Genomic DNA, 26330 nt, shown 5'->3' on the forward strand with positions numbered 1-26330 from the left:
CCCCCACTTCTGCAGATCAGGTTCAGGAAGATGAGCAGTCGGTCATTCTCAAAGCCCCCGAGCACACAGGTGCTCCATGGTTCTCGAACCTGCAGCAGCTAGTATCAAGTCAGTTGCCTTGGAGCGAGGATGAGCTTCTCTAGGTGGGAGGGTCAATCAGGAGCTACACGGAGATCTGCCAGTGTATTTGGGTTTGGCCGCTAAACGAGAGTGCTCAGAGAGGCTCGGCTTCATTCAGGATGTAGTGCGCATGATTCAGGGCGCCCAAGCTGCTTCTACCACAGCGTCATACACATGTAAATGGGAAGCTTTTCAGCGCTGGCGTGCAGAGAAAGCCGTGGACTCTTTCTATGTTCGCTAGCCACGTACTGCCATTTCTCCAGCAGCTGATGAACACAAATTTGACATATGTTGCGACTATTTCCTTCTTACCAAGAGGGTTTTAAATGTTTTCCAAAAGGCGTGCGCAAACACAGACCGGTGTCACATCTACTGGTTCCTCAGTGGGATTTGGAGCTGGTTCAGCACGCATTGATTAAATCTCCATTTGAGTCTTTTAAAACAGACCTGCTGTTAGCGCTAACATCTACAAAGAGTAAGTGATCTCTGTCGCTTCCTCCTGTCTAAGAATATGGGGTGACAGCAGCTCAGCTGTGCTGTGTCCTAACCCTGCTTTTACAACTAAAAGCATCACAAGCTCATTAAGGTCAAGAATGATAACTGTGAGAAGTAAGCCATGTCTCATGTCCTCTGTCCTGTCTGTGCACTCTCATGTTATGTGGCATGCACAGCAGCAGCACGCTGCTCAAGGTAAGATAATATTTAGCTTTTAATCCCAGTTCGTGATTTCTGCTGTGGTCAGAAAATATTCCACATTGCTGTGGTGCTTGATTCACACAGGGGTTGTTTTGCTGCGTCATTACGCATGATTTAGCAGCTGATTTGTTTCCTTTTGTTTCTATGCACCTGAAAAGTTGTGGACCTGCTCTGCTCAACGTTAGACTGTCACAGTTCGACACCGTCATTGTCATTATTCACAGCAGCAGGTCTGTCTCAACCACCGCCTTGACCAGAGATTGTTTCTTCTCCCTGTTGTTCAGTTGTGCAGTGCACCTCTGAGCACCTAATTACGCATGATGAAGACTGAGTTTGAAGTTGTTCTGTGCGAACAGATGCTTTATGTTTGGGGTTCGGACAGACCCAGTGAGCCATAGACTACATGCTGCATCGTCTTTAATCCACTAGAAATGCCTATACAAAATAAACAGTTGGTTACGTATTGTAACCCCAGATTCTATAAGTATAGATGCAGCACTTTAAGCTCTGGGCCTCACTGGTTCCTGAATGGCTGAAGAAAAAACTGTATTTGGTTGCCGATTACCCAGTCTCAGCATAATTTATATTTAGTAAGACCGAGGTGGGCCCACTCAGCAGGTGGGCTTGAACTACATTTCTCAGTGCTACGCTGTACGTGAGGGACAAACATTGGGCGGGAAATGCATAAATACAGACTGTAAAAGGCAATTTTTAAAGAGGGAAGAGGAGGAAGGAGGGGTCTCGGCTAAAGCCCAAAACGTTTCAAAACCCTAAAAACACTCTTGGCCCTAAAACCAAAGGTTGGGGAACAATGCTTCAATCTGCTTCTAGAAAGCTTATCTGTAGTTAGTCATTACTCACCTCAGATTGCATTTAAACAGGTTTTGGGCTCTGGTCCTTTGCCAGGTTGTTTTTGAACTGGGCTATGAGTAGCAGTTTAATAAGTACATATACAAGTGTTTACTATGAATTCCAAGCAGATAATTTTGTCGAGATCATACTTTAAATTAGGATGGAATGGCCTGCCAGCAGTCCGGACCTGAACATCGTTAAAGACTTGTGGGATTCATTTAGAGAAGCTGTTTGTGACAGACTGACCAACACAATAAAACTAGCTGACTTACTACAATGCTGGTTGAAGAGAAGAATGAAGAGATGATGCCAGGCTGTTGTGATTGCGTACAGTTATTCCCCGTACCACTGAGGCCCCCTTTTTGTTTTGCTTCCGGTCATTGTCCTCCCGGAAGGTGAACTTTTGTCCTAGTCACAGACAGACTGACACAAGTTTTGCTCCAGAATATTCATGTATTTACTTCAGTTTTAAACTCATTTGCCCAGAGCTCCTTCTTCCATACATTTGGGGAGTCGTCCACAGGCCTTTTGGCAAATTCATAAAGTGCCTTCTGATTTGTATCTCTAAGTAAGCTTTTTTCTGGCTACTCCTCCATAAAGCCCAGCTCTATGGAGTGTACAGTTTACTGTTGTATGGAGAGATACTCCAGTCTCTGCTGTAGAACTCTGCAACTCTTTCAGGATCACCTTTGATCTATGCTGCTTCTCTGATTATTGCCTTCCTTTCCCGGTCTGTTAGTTTGGGTGGACGGCCCTCTCTTGGCAGGTTTGTTGTGGTACCTTGTGCTTTCCAGGTGAAGATGAAGGATGTGACAATGCTCCAGAGGAACATTAATGATTTGGATATTTCTTTAAAAGCCCTCCCTGACTCAGGGATCAACTTTGTCCCTGACTTGTTTGGAGAACTTTAAGATTTATTGTCAAGAAACATTGGTACAACAAATAAACAATCAATCAAACAAATGTCCTTACTATTTCTCCAATTTATACATCATGATTTGTTTCTAAAATAAATTTGTTTCAAAATAACTTTCTATTCAGTTATAAAAATATCCTCATTCACACAAAGCATTGTGTTATTATAAAGTTAATTACACCAATCCATTTCATGTAGCCAGACTATATTTTTCCATATTGTATAAAATGAAGCTTTTCACAAGTTATGCCTATAGATACAAACATACATAATATAAAAAGATTTAATGACTTTGAGGATTAGAATTATTAAACTCCAAACTCTTCAAAAGGCAAATTATAGGAAATGAAGATAATTCCCTATAATCCCCAGTGAATTATCTCTCCATGCTACAAAGAACTTGGATGCACAGGGAAAACAAACTCCACCATTATGGACTTTAAAGCACAGCTCATTTCACTCATGCGAAATGCCAAAACGGATATTCACTTCAACATATTTTTTGCAGTCCCAAGTGAAAATCATGTTTTAAGAATAATCGTTAAAAAACATGTAAAGGAGTTATCACAATTAATATATGTTATTTTTCCACAGTGTTGGACCAACAGGGCACAGCCCTGTCAAGCACGTCTAGTTAACAGCTGCATAATTACTGCGACCCACTGGGAATTGAGCAACACGTTACTTTTCACAGTGGATTAAGCATAGCTACGTCCAAATGGTGCTCTGCTGAGTAATCCTGATTAACCAACGCAGCATGAACACATCCAGCTGCTTCTACTGGCAAACGGATTCCACAACTAGAACCATGAAACATGCATAATGAGCTTAAGGCCAACCAAGGGGTGTCTGCCAACAATTTTGCATTTTGTTTCCCTCCACTTATATACGAGTGTGTGCCGGGTCTTTACTTTTGCAATTCTTAAAATGGTAGGTAATTATCTAAAGATTACCAAGAAATTAACTTTCCTAATTATTCCATTTGCTTGTGAGCATGTACCACGCAAATGCAGGCACATGCTCACAAACACATGCTGCAGCACTATATCACACAAGTTGTGACACCCCAAAAATTTTTTGGTCGATCAATAATCTTAATCTTCAGTAGCACATGTTTTTGATATTTATGGGCAGCAGAAACAGACTGAGGACAAAACAGTTCTTTATTAGGAAATCACAATGTTATTGACTTGTGTTTGGAGATATGTGTCCCATATTTACCCTCTTTTAACAGTTTTCTGTATTTGCCACCTCCTCAGGGAGCCATCTGGCTCTTTTGCTGCTAAATGCCTCACCAGATCTATGTAAATATGAAAGAAACAGAATGCTCAAGAGATGATTTTTTGGTTTGTACTTCCATCAGAGTCTAAAAAATGCTCCAAAGGTTTTTGTAAGAGCTACCTTTCCTAAAATATTACATATATGCACATGCATTGAGGAGTATTACAATTGTATTCAGAGAGGCTCTAAAAATAGTCTGTTACCTAAAGTGCAACAAAATGTGCACAAAACAAAACAATGATACGTATGCAGCTGAGTGGCGCTCCAGTGAGACCCCATCTGGCATGCAAAATCCCCTGATTTAATAAACCTGCTCTATTAACTTCTGCTTTATAAAAAAAGATAAGTGAAACTAAATTAGAGTTTGGATGGCAAATGGCAAAAGTAAGAATGCATGGCGCTAATAGTGCTCACTCTCTTAGCTTGTTCTTGTAGATGGTGTTCGGTACAGGGTGTCATAAAAAAAGCAGAAAGTATAAAAATGAAGCCCAAAAAAGGGCTGAATATCACATACAGTTAGTAGTGTATAGCTGCTAAATTAAAATTAGAGGTATCCAATTTAACTGAGCTGAGGAGCTGTGAACAGGTACAAAAACGTTATACCAAGTAGCAAGTGATTTTTTGTCATTTTAAATATCTCAAAAACACAATGATACAACATTTCATTTCTAGTGTATGCTATATATCAGTGACGTAGATGAAGGATACTAAGCAGAACCTGGTAGGTTATGGGTGGTTTTTGAAATGGACAATATGGCTCATTGCCCAGGTGGCACATCAGGTTCAGGTGTTCCAATCACTTCCGTGGCTAGAGGTGTGTAAAACTCCAGAATGGGTCGCTCTCTGTAGCTTAGTCAACTTTAACATTGTACTGTGATGGGTTGTCAACTGTGGAATAAGTCCAGTTGTGAAATGTCCTCAGTATTAAATACCACAAAGTCACTGTTAGAGGTATTATAACAAAGTGAAAGTGATTGGGAAAGGCAGCAACTCGGCCACAAAGTGTTAGGTCATGTAACATCATAGAGTGGGGTCAGTGGATGCCGTGGCACATAGTGTACAGAGGGGTTGTCACATCTTCTCTGATGGCATTGTGTCAAGTGTAAAGTTTGGTGCAGAAGGGATTATGGTATGGGGGTATTTTTCCAGAGTTGGGCCAAGTAAAGTAGGTTCATGCGTGGGAAGCCAGAGAAGACAATACTTTTGGGAAGGTAATTTATTTTCTCGGAAACTGGAGAACAAAAATGAACAGGAAGAAAATGCCATAGTTGGGAATAACTCTTCCATCTCTTGGGAATCCAGTCACAGAAGAGAAACTGGTGCTGTTTATGCCATGGACTTCTGTTTCTCCCACATGGCAGGTGTGCCAGAGTGTGAAGACGGATTTTGAATTGTTTGTTCATGTGCACGTGTTTCAGGTTGACATGCATCAATAAACTCTCCTCAGAGTCCTGTGTGTTCTTCAGTGTGGATGTTTACTCACTGACAGGGAACTTGGGATTCTCCTCAAGGTTGAAAAACTCATCTTTGCTTTTAAATTCCTACAGGAAGTGAATGTAAAGATCCAGCAGTTCTCCAGGGATGTAGCCAGGTACAAATATACTTTCAACCTTATAATCCTTTATGTTCTCACACAAGTCTTCTTGTAACAAAATTTCCAGTCATGAAAAACTACATATTTACATTGTACTCTGTTTTTCTGAATGCTTGTGAAAGCCTGTGTAAACAAACACTTTTGGGGCTGGCATTCTAACATGAGGAGCATTAAATGGCATGTCAGTGTATGAAAAACTGAAGAGACTCTCATGTATGTGTCAGGTTCAGCATAGCAGAGGACCCCAGAATGCAGACGAGCAGCAAGCATAGGTGGTGAGTGAATGATTTAATAAATAAAACTTACTTCAGAAGGTGGTGGCAAAAAACAGACATGGGCAGGCTGGCATGACAGGCTTGGCATGAGCAAAGGACATGACATGAAAAGAGATGACATGATCCAAAATGTTTCTGTGAGGAATGAACAGAATGAAGGGGTATAAATGGAGCATGGTACAGGTGAAAAAAACAAAACTGATTAACATGGTACAGGCTGGAGCAAAACAGAAATTCAAGGATACAAACCAATTGTACATAACGTACAGACAATAAACACAATAAGAAACCCCAAAGCACAGCCAGGAAAACTATAAACAGAAACAAGATCCAAAATGCAAACTGGAAATAAGAATATCTTGAACCCAAACAGGAACAAAGACCCAAACATTCTCAAATCATGACAGTATGCAGTGTCACTCCAAAGGTCTACTTTGCTCCACTTATCACTAACAGGCCAAAAACAGGCAAACGTGGCAAATATCCCAGCATCTGTTTGCTCAGAAAGTCAGATGAATGTTCGAGTGTGTGAGTGAAAGCCCTCTCATTCATGCATCATGGCCTTTAAAGAAGGTTGCAAAATCCAGGTGGCAACACAAGCTGCCTCTGACATCCAACAGTGCTCTACCCTCAACCTCACCTTCTCTCTCATCCTTCCTCCATGACTGTCTACAGAGCCAGGCAAAAATGTTAATCCTTCTCAAACATTTTCACTTTTTGTTATGTTACAACCACAAACCTTTATTGGGGTTTTATATGATGGATAAAGACAAAGTAGCACTAAATTGTGAAGTAGAATGAAACCTTAATATGGTTTTAAAATTCTTACAAATAAAAACCTGAAACGTGCAGTGCAAGCAATGCCTTCAGAAGTCTTATTTGTAACTAGAATTACTAGAAAACTGAGAGATTATGGCACAACTAAACACCTACCAATACTTGCTGTCCACCTAAACAGGAAAAGAGAGCAGAAAAGCAGCCAGAGGTCCTGGGTAACTCTGGGGGATTTGCAGAAAACTACTGATCAGGTAAGAGAATGTGTCTCCAGGACAACCACTTTTCATGCACTACAAATCTGGAATTTATAGAATATTGACTTAGGAGACAAAATGAGATGAAAGAAGTCCCATCTAGAGGGTGTGCCACAAATAAATCTATCAGATAAAATCCTAATGAAACACACCAAAGTGTGTTGTTGTAATGTGATAAAAGATTAAATAATTTAATCAGTATACATATTTTGCAAGCACAGTACATGTATTTACCCTTTGTATTCCCTCATCGTGTGTCCTGTCTATATTACCATATTGCCTTCCTTGTTCCTTCACACTTTTCCTCTCTTCACTCTATCCTGCCTCCTAGCTTCTTTCCATATACCATTAGTCTCAACGCTTACGCACTTCATCAGTATGAGGTCAATTAACCCTCAAGAGGGTAGACTTACGGAGAAGGCAAATTAACAGCTAGGCACAAGCTGAAAAACACACTAAATGTAGTTGCAAAGATGCACACCAAGTCACTGGCTGAGATACAAATCCTAACAGGATACGAGCAGTGAATGCAATGTATGTTTCAACCAAAATAAGTGACTTTGAAAGTGGACAATAATCTCTCAAAAACCTTTAGATTGTAACACAGCTTAAGTGAATGGTTCCCCAATGATATCTTGGAAAACAAGGAGACCAGCAATTTGTTAGACAAGAAACATTGAGCTGTGTTAGAATGGCTGAATGGGTTAACCCTCACCTTATATCCTGTTTGATGACACTGCTGAAAAATGTCAGTATGGTTTTGCTGAGAATAAGCAAAAGGTTAAATTTCTCTCATGTCTTGATCCACATCAAGAAAATAATGACATTCACTAAAATACAAGTAACTGCCAATAATATCCAACTCAGGTTTCTTTCTTTATTTTTCTTTTCCTCTGACCTAATTTTTTATAAAATGCTTTCAAATAAAACACCACCTCAATGGAAACAAACAATAATAAAAAAGAAAATTACATAACTGATGTATCTCCCCAGTCCCATCCATCCATCCATCCATCCATCCATCCATCCATCCATCCATCCATCCATCATGTCACATTGAAAGGAGGCCTCTCCCATTGCAGGCGAGGAGATGGGGGCATCTTGAAACTACAGTGATGACTGAGTTTAGGTGTTGTTTAGATGTTTGAGTCCAAACCGGCAACATTGATTGCATTACTGCAGAGAAGTAATGGCAATCTCAATGTACACACAAGAATAGAGTCCAAAAACAAAGACACAAACCAGCAGAACGTCCTACAAGTGCTGTACTATATGACACAATACTGCCTGCTGTATTCTTTGTGTGCCAGAATTTAAAACTAGGGCTAAGGGCAGAGGGCTGGTTGTCCAAAGAAAACAACTAGGCTTACCCAAGATATTCTAAAAGCTTGTTGGAGAGTTTACGGTCCAATGAAACCGGACATAGTTTTTGGGAAATAATTCAAAAGATAAGTTTGGCCTAAAAACAACACTGAGCATCACCAAAAGATCACCATACCTGAAGTGAAACCTGGGAATAAAAGAATACTAATCTGGAGATGCTGTGCTGCAGATGGAAATGATGTTCTGATGACAGCTGAAGACAACAAGGGCTGTGGACAAGAGATGTCCTCAAAATGACAGGGTCGATTCACCAGAGAAGAGCGAATGCCCATTTTAAGTTAAAAGGTGCGTCGACAAAGTAGACGTTAAAGGGTGTGCACACTTACACCACCTGGTTATTGCTGTTTTTTTAATATGTTTGTCCTTTGGTAAATGTGTTTGTTATTCGGGTGAATTGTTCAGGGTATATGTCACATTAAAGGTGGAAAATATTTTAAATTGTTTTTTTCCTCATCTCATTTTTCCATCCCCAAAACATGCAGTTTATCCTGAGTGTTGAGGTTTCTTTGAGTAAGCAGGCATTTATATAAACAGGATGAAACTCATCAGTTTAGAGTTATGCCGCAGTTACACATAGAGGAAACTGTGTTAAAAATATACACTTTACAAAAGTTGTTGACATGAATCTTAAAAGCTGCCAGACATAATAGTGATGTAGTAAAGCATTATTGTGGAATATTTCTGACAGCTGTAAGGCGCTTCAATCTAAAACAGTCCTGTCGTCGTCTCTCATCTAAGTTAAAAATAATTTGTCTTTCAAGTGTTTGTACTGTAATGTCATAGACTAGATTCATGTTTTATTTATTTATTTATTTATATGTTTGTCATACATTGCTGGCCTGTTCATGTCATCTATCACTTCCCAAACATTAGAACAAACTAAACCTAGGGTTTTTAAACAGTTAATGCCCTTATCTAAAAACCTTGTCTGTTAGAGATTGGCTTTGCCTCTCAAGTATTTACATTAAATTGTTAAAATGAGTAAAAGCAAATGGAAATGATCCACTCCTTCCCCATTTTTAAAAGTTGAGGGCAAACTTATTTATTTTTCTCCACTTTGTCTTAAACATAAAATGCAAAATAAAAATAAATGCAATGTAAGTCTCTGCATGCTACTAAGCAAATTTAACAGTCACTTCCCTGAGTGATCCTGCTTCTGTAGACACACATACACATGCTGGTGTGAAACACTCATTTTAAAGTATGGTCATGTCAGCCTCTTTGAAGCTTCCATGCCATTTGTAGAAAAGCATCCCAGTATCCATCTTCTGCTTAAACTTCAAACAAGCTTCAAAGTGTAGCTGAGACTGGCAAGAAAAAAAAAAGAAACACTCCATCTGAAATCCAAATCCAGATTGGTGCTTGGAGAAGATGTGCCACTTGCTACTGAGCTAAACCACACCTAAAACACAATATGATATAGGACTTGATTCCAAGTTTGAACCACATTTATGACCCACTTAAATGTTTACACTTTTCCTCATATGTAAGCAGATTGGCATCAAATAATAATAATTAAAACTCGAATCAAGCAAGTATGTGGTAGAAAAATGCTGGAAATTGATTTTTAATAACACTTGTTTAATTGTGTAATCTTCAATCTTCCATTAGGATAATCTAGCTTACCCGCTATTATTGTGAGCCATTAAAATTAAACTGAGTGCTTATTATTTATACATTTCAGACTCTTATTCTAAGACTATGATAATAATAATACTAATAATAATAAAGAAAAAAGAGAAACAGGAACACTATAAGTGTGAATGCCTACAGCTGTCACACAAACAAGAAAGCATTTAGTTCTCCAGGTGTCCTGTTGTGCTGATGGAGTCAAATAAAAAGGACTGGTCTTCAGGTTGGCCAAAAACATTAGATTACAGAGGAATTGAAAAAGCTTCCATCACTTTTAAATTAGCAGCATGGCAGCATTTTAGCTAGTCAATTTGATGTCATTAATGTTGTTGTTATTGCCACCTGCTGGCACAATATCTTACAGTGTTTTTCACTGCTAGAATCCCATAAACAGAGGAAAAGGAAATGCTGATCCAACCTGGATAGGATTATTAAGAACTAATTTGGAGATTCTTTAAAACAAATTTGGGTATTTGTGAAACTTGTGAAAATGCAAGACAGTGGAAGCTCTGCATATAAATGTAATTCATTCAAACAGGCAATTTATAAGTGAGAAATTTGTGTTTGGAAATAATGAAAATTAAAATAATTCCTTCTAACCCCCACCAGAACATGCACAACACTTAAAATAAGTTATTTTCAGCATCATAAAGAGTATGGTGAAATAATCATGAAACACTAAACAATAAATGCAATAAACACAGCTCATCCAGACACCCACCAGTTTGATGGTTGAGAGGTGGGTTTTTAATTTTACTTATTTGTTTGAAAATATAAATATTTATAAATATTATCCTTGTTATTTTTGGAAAGACAACTTTTAATATGACTTAATGGAAAACATCATGGAGTGTTCTCCATCCCAGAGCAGTCTGCACCGGGACCATAAGCAAACGCAACACCCACAAATTTGGGCAGATGGTCTGACCATGGACACAAATCATAGTTTTTCTTTTTTTTGAAACAAGTGATCTGCAAACATATCTTCAAGCTGTGGTTGGTTGTTGCTGGAGGCAGACTGTAGTTAACAGTTTTATTGCTTAACAAAAAAATAAACATGACTAAAACTGGAACAAACAAACAAAAAAAAAATGAAACAAAGCAAACCAGGGGATATATAGTGAGCTGCAGCCATAGGAACGTGATCATTAGTGAACAAAGGACAGTTGGGACAGAAGAGTAGAAAAGAGAAAATGAGATAAATGAGATAAAATGAGATAAAAAGATGACCAAAAATACAACAGGATACAAAAATCCTAAACGAATGATAGGGAACATCATTCAAAGGTAATCTGACTGGAGGGAAATGTTCCCATAGGAACACAATATTCATACATGTGTATCCTATAAAATGATTACTAAATAAGTAATATTCTAAACACAAGTATAAAACAACTGTCATTATAATATGTAACATATAATATGACACACAGCTAACATAGACATTTTCTGCACTTTTGCTCTCACCTCTGATCTCCTTTCTCTTCATTCTTGTCTCTCTGCTTCAGTAATTCATTCTCTCTCTGAATAAACACTCCGCTTTAGAATCAAGAGAACGCCAAACAGGGAAGGAAGAATCAACAAAGCCATACTGGAATAGCAAAGAACGCACACTCAAGCAGAATGCACAAGTTGTGATTTGTAGGAGACATTGCGTCAAAGACAAAATGGGGGTAACAGCCAGGCCAGAACAAATCCCCAACAATGTTTTTCAGGGATCAGAGCTAATTATAGACTTTTATATCAAATTATTATGATACATGATGCTGTGACATAATATCTGTCCCATTAAATATTTCTTCTGTTTTTACTTTTTTGTCACACTTAGAAGTCATCAAACAAATTTTGTTTCGCACAAAGTTAAACACTTAAGTCTCGGGGCCCTGAATGGCCAAAACATGATGAAGTTGCTTTTTTTATATAAGAATGTCACTATTTACTTCTAAATTATTTAGTGTTACCTTTACAGAGAAACCTGCCTTTTTTCCCTTGGCTTCAAAAGGTAACCACTTTAGACATTTCAGGGTGAATGTTAAGGGGTTAAAATAGATACAGGAAAAAAAGTTTAACAAGATGATTTCATGGGAAAAATATCTTTCCCAACCTTTGTGTAAACCCTAAACCCAGGCCCTTAAACCTTATAACTGCTTATGCCAACCTTTGCAACAACAATTACCACAACTTGTATGTGATAACTGGCAATGAGTCTTTAATATCTTTTGCAGAATTATTGGTTGGAATTCATGGTTCCGTCATTTACCGCAAGCTGTCCAGCTACCATAGCAGCAAAGATGCCCCAATACCATTACACTGCCACCCCCATGTTTGGCCGTGTCTATGATATTCTTTTTCTAAAATGCTGTGTTAGTTTTATACCAGATGTAACAGAGCTCATACCTTCCAAACAGTTCCACATTTGTCGGATCATTCCACAGAATATTTTCCTAACAAACATGGGGTTCATCAACATGTTCTGCTTGTTTGTGTCAGCAGTAGTTTTCATCCTTTGAACTCTCCATCGATGCCAATTTTGTCCATTCTCTCTTTTTTATTGTTGAGTTGACACTGACCTTAACTGAGGCAAGCGAGGCTATTCTAGGTTCTCTTGTGGCCTCCTGGATAAGTTGTAGATATGGTCTTGGAGTAATTTTGGTGGGCTGACCAATCCTGGGAACATTCACTCCATTCTAGATTTTCCCTGTTTAGTTCACTGGAGACCCAAAGCTGTAGAAAAGGGCTCGCTAATCCTTTCATGACTTATATATGTCAATTACTCTGTTGCATTTTTATATGTTCAGAATGGGCCATGATGTGTTGCTTGTTGAGCTTTTACTTCATGGCAAATGCAAGTCACATATGCCATAGTGTACGGAGGTATTGCAAACATCAGAAAATCTGCAGTTCTGAAAGTACCAGCAGCACTTTAGAACATGTAACTGACTAAATCCAAGAAGCCATGTATAAGATACTAAATCCTCTCAGTGCAGTCTTAGAAAGGAGAACATCCATCACCTGATTGAGGGCTTTTCCAACCATGTAAACCTATTTTAGGAAGGGCAGGGAGGAATCTTTTAAAAGGGAGGAGCAGAATTTGTGCTCATTCTGCCTTCCTGTGTTTATTTAGTCATTTATCAATAATATCTGAACTAAAATATTAAGAGTTTTCTCAGTGGGCATTGCTGCAGTGAGGGATCAATGATTTTGTTTCTATTTGGAAAGATAAGATGGTAAATTTCTACTTTACCTGTATGTTTTAAGCCTCTTCTTAATATAAAGAGCCCAAATCCACAGTTACAGTCTCCAAGGAATGTTTTTTTTTCTCATCACACCAGCATAAGAGTCTCTTCTCACCCTCATCAATCCTCTCCTAATCCATATTCTACAGCATCATCCATCCCTCTGTTGTATTGCCTTTATTGTCTCATTCTTTTCCTTGTAGCACTGGCACATGGTTGGGATCACGTCATAATCCCAGTCATTCATCATCATCCTACCATAGCTCTGTGCCCGCTTCGGTTTCTTCTCAGATTCATTCTCACATTGACTGTATTTCTTGCTCTCACACTGAGTCTTTGACATAAATAACTACCAGCAAGAAGAAGATAAGTCCATTCAGCACAGACACAAAATAAACCAAAATAAATATCTGTTTTACAATGAGATACTGCAGCAAATACCACTTCAACAGCAAAATAAGCATTGCAGTGTAGATAAACACATTATGATTTTTAACACTAACCAATAGGGGACAGCAGATTTTCAAGATACACCAGATAAACCTGTGATGCATAATCCACAGTGTTATGTTTTAAGGAGCATAGGTCATGGAGGTAACAGGTCCAGAAGGGAAAATGGTTGTCCCTCTGACTAGGGACACACTCTGGCTCTTCTGGGGAATCCTGGTTTGTTCCCTGGTCAAAAAGGATATACAGTATAGCAAATTCCAGCAAATTCTGGGTCAGCCGTGTGGTCTCCTCCCAGACCAAAGGGAGATGTCCAGGAGGCTTGTTCATCAAATGCCCAAACAACCTCAGCTGACTTGTTTCAATGCGAAGAAGCAGCTTCTTTTCTTCCTATACTGTCGGAAACTTAGACATACCGGTACACCAACTGCTTAAACTACCCCTTGACTAACCCCTGACCCTGACGGAGCAGGAGTTGTGTCTTTACTTGTTCTGTTAGATCTCAGTGCTGCATTTGATACAGTCAATAACAATATTCTTTTAGAAAGGCTGGAACATGCTGCAGGGATCAGGGGAAAGGCACTAGTGTGGTTTAAATTGATTCCAGCATGTTCATGTTGAAAAATCTTGTTCACACTCCAGGGTTACTTGTGGATCACCACAGGGTTCAGTGCTTGGGACAATTCTATTTACATATGCTTTCAATTCTGATGATACTCAACTATATTTATCCATAAATCCTGATGAATCCAATCAGTTAAGTAGACTACAGACATGCCTTGATGACATAGAAGCCTGGATGACTTTAAATGTCCTGCTTTAAAATTCAGACAAGACATTAGTTGTCATTTTGGGCCATTAAATTAGCTTCCGGTAATAAAGTAAAAAACCTTGGTGTTATTTTTTTGACCACGACATGTCATTTTAATCCCATATTAAACAAGTTTATAGGATTTCCTATTTCCACCTAAGAAATATTAAGCATTAGAAATATCTTGTCCAGGAATGACGCTGAAAAAAGTAGCACATACATTAGTTACGATTGTAACAAATCCATGTAGCTGTTAAATGCATGTAACTAGACTACTGCAACTCTGTACTATAAGGATGTCCACAAAATGCAGTTGAAAGCCTACAGCTGATCCAAATTGCTGCAGCCAGAGTTCTGATAAAAATTAAAAACAGAGATCATATTTCTCCTATTTTAGCTTCCCTTCATTGTCTCCCTGTTAAATCCAGAATATAATTTAAAATTCTCCTTCTCACATAAAAAGCCCTTAATGATCTAGGTCCATCATATATCAGAGATCTGATTGTTCCATATATTCCTAAGAGCCCTTTTTTCTCAGACTGCAGGTTGCGTTATTTGCTGTTATTTCAGCTTTTAACGTTATGTTCTCTTTCTGATTTTTCCTCTTTATAGAAGCTACATCAGGCCTGGCGTCCTGTTTAGCTGTAGACACCTTCCCGAAGAAGGGCAATGGTTGAGCTACTGCTGCCAAGAACTTCATGTTCTCCTTCTATAAACTCAAGAATTTATTAACAAAAATAATTCACCTCAAAGTCAAACATATTTCAATCAACAAACTCCCTACTATGCTAATCAAGCCAACTAAACTATCAAGCAAAATGAAAGAATAAGGAAGATCAACTTTAAATAAAGTTTGTCTTAACAACACAGAACACCCCCCTAGCTGAGTCCTAGTCTGCTAGCACTTACTGCAGCTGAGTTTCTCAACAAAAACAAAAACAGACGTGATTAAACGAACGTTATTTAGATTATTTAACTCTAAACTAATCTTCTCTGCCCAAACACTACGTCTTACGTGAACCGTGCTGAGGAGAACTTGTCCTGGGCATTGAGAAAACAAAGGGTTAACCTGCAGCTAACCTCCGTAGCAGTGGGGAAGCGCTTTTAGCTGGCCCGGCTGAAGGCATGTTTGGCTCGTTGAGTGGCCGTGGTGCGGCAGAGTAGCTCTCGCTACCTGGACGTGCACGCAGGAAGGTGTGCAATGCGCTCCTGGCCTTCCTTTCCAAGCTGTGGGGAAATTCGCTTCAATTAGGGCTGCTTCTGGAGGCCTCAGAAGAAAAGTCAAGTCACGCTTGTCTCATTACATCCTTTATATGAATGAATGCCGGACACTCGAACAGCTAATCATTACTTAACTTTGTTGCATGTGATTGTAGTCACTCTGGAGAGTTATGCCTGCTTGCCAGCAAGAGAGCCTAGCTTCTTTGTCTCTCCTTCCTGCTCTGTTGGGGACCTGTGTGGAAGCGGTCTTTTTGTTGGAACGCGGAGCTTTTATTTATACAGTGACGTCACGGGGATTCCGCTGTCCTTCTGTTCCTGGGCTGTGCTGGAAGGTTACTGTGATTTATTTTGAAAATTCCACAAAAGATCAAACTGGCCTTTAAATGTTGTAATACATGGCTGGACCCAACACTGTGTTTCTCTACTAAATAAGGCCACTAAAGGAGCTACTACCGCCATTAAATCTTTACTTTTATTCAACATGGAAAGTACTAGTTGATTAGTGCTACTGTGCTTTTGTGTGTGCGTGTGTGTGTGCGTGTGTGTGTGTGTGTGCTCTGTCTTCTCAAGCCCCCAGCTGGTAGTGGCAGATGGCTGCTCACACTGAACCTGGTCCTGCTTGAAATTTCTTGGAACCTGTATGATTAGATTGTATTGACTTCTTTTGTAAAGTGCCTTGAGAACATATGTGTTGTGAATTGATGCTATATAAATAAAATTAATTGAATTGAACTGAAACTGGGGGCTGCACAGTGGCATAGTTAGTAGCACTGTTGCTTTGCAGCAAGAAGGTCCTGGGTTTGACCCATGGACAAGGGTCTTTCTGCATGGAGTTTGCATGTTCTTCCCTTGCATGCGTGGGTTCTCTTCGGGTGCTCCAGCTTCCTCCCACAGTCCAAAAAGATGAGTAGGTTAATTGGTCTCTCTAAATTGCCCTTAGGTGTGAATGTGCATATGCATGGTTGTTTGTCCTGTGCATCTCTGTGTTGCCCTGTGATGGAATGGCAACCTGTCCAGAGTGTATCCTGCCTCTTACCAGTAGACAGCTGGAGATAGGCAGCTCCCTCGCGACCCTGTACGGAAGAAGCATGTATAGAAAATGAATGGATGGATGGATGAATTGAAAGTGGATTGAGCAATATGCTTTTGTTCTGATTGTGAACCATGGTGTCAGACTTAAAGGAGCTGATTCTCATTGAAGTAGCTGTGAACCACTTCAGGGCATGGCTTCTTGGTAGTTGGACCTAGGCTCCTGGGAATCAGCCAGACTTCGCCTGAAAATGTCAGAGGACACCCACTCACATGGGCCCACCAACTGTGGGGAAGAATGTTGAGGTCCGATAGTGTGGGGGTGTATAAACACTTTGTCTGAAACCCCTCTGGAATTTCTGAGATTTTCCTTGGAATTGTTTTGGGTATGAGTAAAGATCGATTAGAAAAATCAAAAAAATGTATGGCTAGGTTGTCTAAAGAGTAATTGAGATTTTAACAATATTTGTTAAAATAATCTATGTACTGTTTTATTTTTTACTGACAAATAAAACAAACATTTTTTTAAAGAGTCTACAATCCGTTTAGAGTATTTATTTCCAGGTCAGAATCTAAACTGATTTGCTCTTCTTTTTGTGATTTTACTATAGAGTTTGATTAGCATTTCAATCTGAAAAGACTCACAAAGAAAAGGGATGGCAATTAGAAAAGTTTTAATGATGAGAAATTACATGATTATATCTTTGGTGCTCGGACCTGGGAGGAAGACATGAATGCTGTGAATGACATGAGCTAAGAAGAACATTTGTAAGGCTTAGATTTAGAGATGTCTTCCCCCTGATCCGACACTGGTGGTGGATTGGCGGCCAGGGAGCAAGGAAGCCGGGATAGATGTGGAGGAAGATGGTGGAGGTGGGGTGGAGGAAGATGGTGGAGGTGGGGTGGAGGAGGGATGAGCTCAGCTGAGAAGCGAGGAGGAACAAAGCCGAAGGTCCTTTAAAAACAAGGCGTCGGAAGGTGATTGGATGGAGAATCAGACGGACAGAATGCTGATTGGAAGGCCGGGAGACGCACAGAAGAGTCATTGGAAGGTGGAGACAGTGAAGGTGAGTCTTTCATTCTGAATTTTCGTTTGAACTCCATATTAGATTGTGAGCCTTGGATGATCAAATTAATTTTAAATGTGCTTTATGAAGTTATTCTACTGGGTATCAAAATGCTGTAGTACAAATGCAGGGGTACCTACAAACTTTATTTCACCACACAAGTCATACTGACAGCAAGTGGATAAGACTTTGCAACATAGACAGCCTCTCAATGAGGAACATTGTTACGTTTTAACATCTCAAGGCATGATATCTCGTTACAGTACCTTTCCCAATACAATGTAGTGTAACTAAGCTAATACTCAAAAGCACAACAACACCACTATCGGTACTACTGGAACACCTGGAGGACTCAGACTGAACATCAGAAGTGTGCCTGCCTAATTACCGACATTTTCCACACTACATGCAACAATGTCACACGGATGTTTGTGGGAAAGCCCTATAGTGCAAACGCAATAGTGGTTATATTGAATGTCTCCTGTTGCTCTAAATAAAGCATATGTCAGTATAACGCCCCCCCGTGGCCAGTTATGGTACCGACTATGGTAATCATACACCTCTTCCGCCAAAAATTTCCGTCATGAACCCGCAAAGATGAGCCCCTATGAGCTCCCCTTGGCACCTCATTAAACATGGGTGAAGTGGTATTCCGTTCAGCTGTGGTTTTCCAAAAAACATGGCGGTGTTGCAGGATGACAGCCATACTTGTAAAATCGGTGTCCTTAGTCTCCCCATACTGTTCTTTTCAAAACAATAATGGCGGAGAAACTAAGTTAAGTGATCCAGTTGTTGAATTAGCAAATGCTTCAAATTGAAATAATACATCTCACCCTCCAACCCCACCTGTCTGAAATGGTTTCTGAGTATCCTCATACCAAACGCTAAAATGAAGTTCCGTTGTTGTGTGCTGTACTGCATCCACATGTGATAATCTATTTGCTCCAAGCGACACTGTTATTTTTCCATTAAAGACATAAAATGTGTCTGATCAGCCAGAAGCCCCTTGTCTTCATTACAAAACAAAACAATGCAGAGGCAAGGCTTTTATTTGGGTCTCTCACTTATAGTGAGGTGAGGCTTACATATACTGTAGCAACAATTTGTTGATAGAAATAAACATGGAAGATTCATACCAAACCCTTCAGCATTTATTAGAGTGTGCAGTGCAATCAATTATACTGTTCCGAACATTCTCCAGACAATTTAAAATCTAGCATCTCACCTTCTTTTGGTCCCTCCAACGTTGCCCGAGTTTGGCATCCAGACGGTTGGCAGCCGTTGCCCACTGCTGTGCGAGCCGTCTGATTCGGCGCTTCATGAAGCTGAGAGACTCTTTTCCACCACCGACCTGATCCAGCAGAACAGACAGGTCTGTGCGGAAGGCAGCCTGAGAAGGTGATGGAAATTCAGTTAAATGAAACAAGAGGCAAACACTGGAAGCACAACAGAACATGGAATTGTTTTATACTACATCTATCTGGGAAATGTTAATTCTCAGTCAAGAAAGCAATGTTAAAATTTTTTATTTTAGTGTTTAAAGGTAAATTTTACATTATGCAATGACAATTCTGTTCTTTGTGAAAAGAATGAAACATTTGGCAATGTGATTCTCATTTTAGTAGAGAGAGACAGAGGCAGTCACTCAACCAAACATTAGAGAATGTGACCTTGTTCACTTCGCAGCTTTAGTTTCCCCTGTCACTTACAAATAAGGATAGAAGTTTCAACGCAATCCCATGCATTTCTAACTAAACCTATAAACAGTCAAGGTTTCTTTCCTCTGAACACAACCATGGCACAGTCCCACACCCAGTAATGCAGCTAATTCCACCTGGTGGAAAGAAGACACTAGTTTGCTTCTGCTCTGACACTACGCTTAATCCTTTAAACGCACTTTATGCCAAAAATTAAAGTGATCAGTACTGAAGTACTATTTTAACCTACCTATCATATACTTGTATTGCAAAACACCATTTAAGGCTGACTAAGTCAATGAAACCGAAAGAAGCGTCACTGCAGGCTCACCAGTCACTTTATTAGGTACAACTGTTCAATTGCATGTTAGGAGAAACAGCAAATCACCCATTTACATTGGAACAACTCAATGTATTTAAATGTGGTGATCACAAAGCTCTTTTCAAAAATCAGAATAGGGAAGAAAAGAGATTCAAGAGACTTTGAATGCGGCATGTTTTTCAGTGAACGATAGACTGGTCTTAGTATTCCAGAAATTGCAGATCTACTGGAATTTTCATCAACAACCAAGTTTCAGAGAAAAATGTAAGAGAAAGAGAAAATATCCACTAAGGGCAGTTGAGTGGATGAAAATCTCTTATTGATGTCAGATGATAATGTATAGACCTGTTTGAGGTTATAGAAGAACACCATCTCTGAATGCACAACACATCAAGATGGGCTACAGCAACAGCTGACCGCCCTGACAGCTAATGGGAGGAAACTGAGGCTAAAACTCATTCAGGCTGACAAAAAATGATTATAACAGACTGGGAAAATGTCCCCTTGTCCAATGAGTCTCAATTTCAGCTGTGACATTCAGATGGTAAGATCATAATTTGGCAACAAAGTGTAAACATCATACTGACGGTGTTGTAAAGGTTTGGCAGATATTTTCATGGCCTTTCCCTACCAATTCAGCATCATTTGAAAACCAGTGGGCATTGTCGCTGGCCAGAGTAGCCTCCACGGTCACCAGCTACCAAACCAACAGAGCAGCTTTAGGGATGTGTAGAAATAGGTGATTCACATCATTGAAGTACAGTCAATAAACGTGCCCTGGCTGAGTGATGCTGTCATGTCACTAAGGGCCAGGATCTGTAAGAAATGTTTCAAGCACCATGTTGAATCTTTCCCATTAGGAATGTCAGCATATCAGAAAGCAATCTCTAGCAAGGTCTACCTAATAAACTGACTGGTGAGTTTTTCTTTACATCCATATAACTTTATTTTCAAGGTGTAAGATCCTTTGAATGCATAATAAGGTACAGGGCATTTGTTTCCTTTCATTAAAAAATACTTAATATTAGCAGGAAAGAAATAAGTATTTTCATTTTCTTTCTAAATCAACATAAATAGATGTATGTGACCTTGCAATTGGCTAACATTAGGTGTTTGTGTATTAATATGTATAAAAGGATAACGCTAATCTGGTCTTCGACCTCAAAGTTAATGTGGAGGAAAAAAAAAAACAAGGGGGAGGATAATGATGATGCAGATACAGTCTGTATTAATTAATAAAGAACAATCGGGGTCAGAAGATAGTTAACCATTATGTAGTCATGAGGTCAGACTGCTCATCCTCTTATTACTCAAGAGTATCTTTGGAGGAAAAGGACTCAACCCTATTTGATTGGTACTGTGGGCATGTGTGATAACACAATTAGCTTCTTTTAGCATTTGTGCAATGCTCTGCAGAGGCACTGCTTATTTTACTGTCTATTCTTCTTTAGGGATGATAACGCTTCAATTGTAGTCTGCAACCTGTGAGCAGATGGGTGTGTGGGTATGATGATTAAAAGACATGCACACTTTGGCTTTTATTATAACACAGCAGCTTCTAGTGGAGTTGTGTGGATATTTAGGATTTTGAATGTGAAATTATGCATAAGTTACATATTATTTTGCTGACTTAGTATCTCAATGACATATCTGGAATCTTGTGTTTCACTTTATGAAATCGTTTTAATGGGCATTACAATTTTCCAATTTTGGGTATTAAAAAAAAGTTACAAGTGAGTTGTTATAAGAAGGCAAAGAAGCAGGAAAATAAATCCATATTTTTTGCTGTACCATACAGGTGCAACTAAATTAGATTATTAAAGGTAATTTATTTCAGTATTGCCATTCAAAAAGCAAAACTGGAATGTAGATTCATTACATAGTGTATGTCAATTGATTTATGACTGATTTATATTACAGCTAATTAAAACCCCAAATTCTGCTTCTCAGGAAATGTGAAAACTACCAATATGATCAGAAGAATATATTTTAACACAGAAATGTTATTTTATGTTTTATCCAAGCAAATTTATGGAAAATTAAGTGAACAGAAAAATGTAAGGTAGGTAAAGATGCACAAGCAACAGGGAAAACGGCTGCATTTTTGCCCATTCCAAGAGTTTGGAAGAGATTCAGATGGTGTGCACTGTGATGGGACTCAGTGCTTGAAGAGACACCACATGCAGACATATCCAGAACATGGGCTTAAAAATGTTGCATACCTTTTGTTAAATTCCTCCTTAACTAGAGATGTCTGAAGCGTTTATCCTGGACCAGGGAGGCAAAGGAATTGACTGATGCTCATTGGTCTACAGCCTCTTTTTAGATTAAAGTAAGTTTTCCATTTGATTAGGTTGAAGAGTCTGGAGAAAGAGTGTGTTTAGTTTGTTTTCTTGTTTATTGGTCAATTTGTAACACTTTTATGATGTGTTAAATATTCAGGATACCGTAGTTCTTGTTAAATGAACCATGCAGTAAGGCACCTGACATGTATTCAATCTATTAATCTCTTGCATATGCAGCATAAAGTTATAATGTTAGCTGCAGCTTTTGGATAGTGTGTAAGCAGCTGTGGGCAGGATGTTAATGTTATTGACTATATTTGTCACTTAAAGCCTACCTAAGGTTCTCTGTAACAGATTATTGTGTAATGATCTGGCCTTAGGAGTAATGTCCTTACTTGTCTCTTGGGGATTTTTGTCTGCTGTTTATGCTGGGTGGGGATGGTTGTGTGGTTCCTCCAGGGCAGTGGGGGACAGAACCACTCCACTTCGCTCAGGTAGATGAGGAAAGAACAGTCTGAACCATCAACACCATAGAAGGCGTAACAAGGGTCCGATGTCCACCGAGCACGCATCCACTGGAAGACGGACAGAGAGTGCACATGAGCAAATCAGAAAAAGATTCTGGTAAGCAATCAATGGCCCATTAAATAACCTCATTAACAGGGGTGAACAGATTCAAGCAATATCATGTTGTCCGGAAAAAGTGACTACTTATCTAATAAATTCATGGGACATTTTTGTCCATTTTTTACATAAATCTTTTGGGCTTTGATGAAGATCCATAATGAAGATCTTGGATTAGAAGATCCAAGATGGCGCCACTGATGGCAGCCTCGGAGCTTTGCTCTCTTGTTGTCTGCGTGTTTTTGTGGTGCCAGTGCAAACCTCCCATGAATTTCCCAAATACAGACAGCATATTAAGTGTCCCACCAGTGATACAAACACTCTGGACCACTCCTATACAACTTTAAAGGATCCATATCATGCTGTCACCAGGGACTTTCTGATCACTCTCTGGACCACCTCATCCCAACCTACAGGCAGAAATTAAAAACTTCCAAACTTGTGGTTCAGACTGTTAAGAAGTGATGAGTCAAAGCAGATGTTACAGGCCTGCTTTGACTGCTCAGAGTTGACTGTTTTTTAAAACTTCAGCCACTGATTTTAACCAGTTTACTGGGTTGGTGACATCATACATTAGTTTCTGTGAGGACATGTGTGTGCCGAAAAAGACCTTTTGCACATACAATAACAAAAAACCTTGGTTCACTTCACATCTGAGACAGCTGCGCAGGGATAAGGAAGAGGCTCAGTGCAGTGAGGACCGATGTGTAAGCAAGTAAAGTCAAGTTTATTTATATAGCGCTTTTCAGCAACAAGGCAATCAAGGTGCTGTACATAAGGAAAAACATTACAATGATACAGAAAATAAAACAGAAAAACAAATCAAATGACATTAATAATCTGGTAAGAATACAATCCTTCTAAGAAATCTAAAAATCGATGAAAACAGTTTTACTCCAAACTTTCAAGTATAATAATGTTTGGCTTTCACTGGTAATACAATCCTTCTGAGAAAACTAAAAACCTATGAATCCTTCTAAGCTGGGTGACTGGTATGAAACAGCTTTAGTCCAAACTTTCAAATACTAATAATGTTTGGCTTTCGCTGGTATTAAATAGTTGTAATACAATCCTTCTAAGAAAACAAAAAATCTATGAATGAAAGCAGGTTCAGGAACAAACTGAACAAGGAGATCAAAGCAGCAAAGATAAGCTACAGTGAGAAGCTAAAAAAAAGGTTCTCACATGGAGACACTTCTGCTCTGTGGAATGGATTGAAAAAAAAGCCTACAGAAGCCCTTCCCTAAACCCTGAGCAGAATCCTCACCAGACAAATCAATTGAATCGCTTTAACGGCAAGTATGAAAAGAAGCAGTTTACACCTCAACCCAGCTCCGCCACATCCCATTCAGACACAAATTATTGCCATACACCAACCACCCCCCTACCTTCAGACCCCCTGCCTACACTAAGATCTCAGAGGAAGATGTAAATAGGATCTTTCAGTGCCTGAAAACAAAGAAGGCCTCAGGACCTGATAATTTCTCCCCATCATGCCTGAGAGCTTGCACTAACCAACTGGCTCCCATCTTCAGTGAAATCTTCAACAAGTCACTGGAGCTATGTGAGGTTCCCTCCTGCTTCAAACGCTCCACCATCCTCCCAGTACCCAAGAAACCCACCATCATAGGATTAAATGACTACAGGCCTGTCACTCTGACGTTGGCGGTCATTAAATCCTTTGAGCGACTGGTGTTGAAGAACCTCAAGGACATCACAGGCCCCATGCTGGACCTCCTTCAGTTTGCCTACTGGGTAAACAGGTCGGCAGATGATGCAGTCAACTTCATCCTGCAACACCTCGACCTCCTAGCGATGTACACCAGGATCCTGTTCGTGGACTTCAGCTCAGCCTTCAACACTGTCAACCCAGACATCCTCCACCAGAAGCTCATCCAGCTCAAATTCCCGGCTCCAACTGTCAGTAGATCACCAGCTTTCTGAAGGAGCGGCAGCATCAGGTGAGGCTGGGGATCATCTTCTCCTGCACAAGAATCATCAGCCCTGGCGCCTCCCAGGGGTGTGTTCTCTCCTCACTCCTCTTTCCCATCTACACAAATGGCTGCACCTCAGCGGACACGTCTGTGAAACTCCTGAAGTTTGCAGATTACACCATTGTTATTGGACTGATCCAGAACAGTGTTGAGTCTGCATACAGACAGGAGGTGGATCGGCTGGTACACTGGTGTGGTGAAAACCACCTGGAACTTAACCCACTCAGGACTGTGGAGATGATGGTGGACCTTTGGAGAACACCACCCCTACAAACACCCCTCAACACCCTCAACAACACTATGTCTGTTGTGGACCACTTCTGGTTCCTAGGAACCACTATTTCTCAAAACCTGAGATGGTCTTCACAGATAGACAATGTTCGGAAGAAGGCCCAGCAGAGACTGTACTTCTTGAGGCAACTCAAGAAGTACAACCTTCCACAGGAGCTACTGGTCATCTTCTACACTGCCATAATTCAGTCTGTCCTGTCTTCGTCCATCTCATTCTGGTTTGGCTCATCCACAAAACAGGACAGGTCCAGACTGCAACGAACAATCAGGTCTGCAGAGAGAATCATCAGGGCTCACCTTCCCTCCATCCAGAACTTATACAACACTCAAAGATTGTTTGATGTTTTGTTCTCAATGGTCACAACACAGGACAAATGCAAAACATGGTAAAACCAAAAGTAAAGAAGACAAAAATATCCTACAGCAATAGCTTTACCTGGGTTGTAACATCATTAATCTCTACAACTCTGTTTGACCAGTGCATTGTGATGCTGAAATTATATAAACCAGTAAAATGTATGAACTTACATCTACTTTTCCGGGGCACTCAGGAAAGCGGCTATCCCTTGGTACTTCACACTGGCTCGCTGTTCCATCTCTCAGCACTAAAAGAAGCAGAGATGAATTTTACCTTCAGGTTGGAAACATGGATCTGTTTATAAAAACCTGATGCTATTTGAGGAGAAGGATTGGGATCGAGATTCGGGAGTAAAGTCAGCTTCAACTGATTCCTGATAAGTGCCTGAGTAAAATCTGAGTTGCAAACTATTTTCATTTCAAATATCTGCTGCTTTAGGTGGACAGGCATGTTTTGATAGGTTTGCATTTGGGCCAAAGACATGCTTTTTCAGACACTGGATTGAACATTTCTCTGTGGGATGTATAAAGCATGGGATATTGTTTTATAACCTAACCCTGCTTTAAACATGAGTAATAAATAGTACGAAATTCTGACACCTGACCTGTGGATCTATTCAGCTCCTCCAGAGTAACCATGGGCATGGCAACCATGGCTGCCTCTCTAAATAACGCTCTTCTTGCTGGGGGTTTTAGTTTTAGTGGGCCACCATATCTTGGTATTTTTGCAGTCGTGCCCTACTCTTCAGATTACGGATTTAACAGTTTTCTATGAGATGTTTAAATCTTTGGATGTTGTCTTGTAACTAAACCCTGCTTTACACTTTACCAATACTTTCTCCCTGACCTGTCAGCTGAGTTTGTTGATCTTCATGATGTTTTTCCTCTACTAACGTTCTCTAACAACCCTCTGAGGCCTTCACAAAGCAGCTGTATTTATATAGAGATTAAATTATAGATAGTGAACTTTTTAGTTGAATTCCAAAGGCAACTCTTTTCACTGGATTTCAGTTAGGGGTACGAGAAACAAAGGGAGGTCACCATAGATTTTTGTTTGTAAATGTATAATTTTCCAACCACTGCATGGTTATGCACTACTTTGTGTTGCCCTGTAACATAAATCTCAGTAAAGTACATTAAAGGCTGTAGTTTCCAAAAAAGTCATTGGC

General features: G+C 39.7%; 1 protein-coding gene across 4 annotated transcripts in view; it reads right to left on the bottom strand.

The window, feature by feature from the left end:
- The window catches only part of LOC124869096 (alpha-1,6-mannosylglycoprotein 6-beta-N-acetylglucosaminyltransferase B-like), a 259990-nt gene that overhangs the window by 148331 nt on the left and 85329 nt on the right, over positions 1-26330 (bottom strand). For all 4 annotated transcript variants that reach the window (XR_007038482.1, XM_047366831.1, XM_047366829.1 and 1 more), the window contains exons 5-7: positions 25333-25409; positions 22291-22470; positions 18817-18981 (exon numbers count right to left, since the gene is read on the bottom strand). Coding sequence is in view for 3 of the 4 variants with exons in the window: in XM_047366831.1 (XP_047222787.1) it covers positions 18817-18981; positions 22291-22470; positions 25333-25409 (422 nt within the window). In the remaining variant the exon portion in view is untranslated. The remainder of the gene's footprint in view (positions 1-18816; positions 18982-22290; positions 22471-25332; positions 25410-26330) is intronic.

This window comes from Girardinichthys multiradiatus, chromosome 5, assembly GCF_021462225.1.
Source record: "Girardinichthys multiradiatus isolate DD_20200921_A chromosome 5, DD_fGirMul_XY1, whole genome shotgun sequence".
Classification (NCBI taxonomy): Eukaryota; Metazoa; Chordata; class Actinopteri; order Cyprinodontiformes; family Goodeidae; genus Girardinichthys; species Girardinichthys multiradiatus.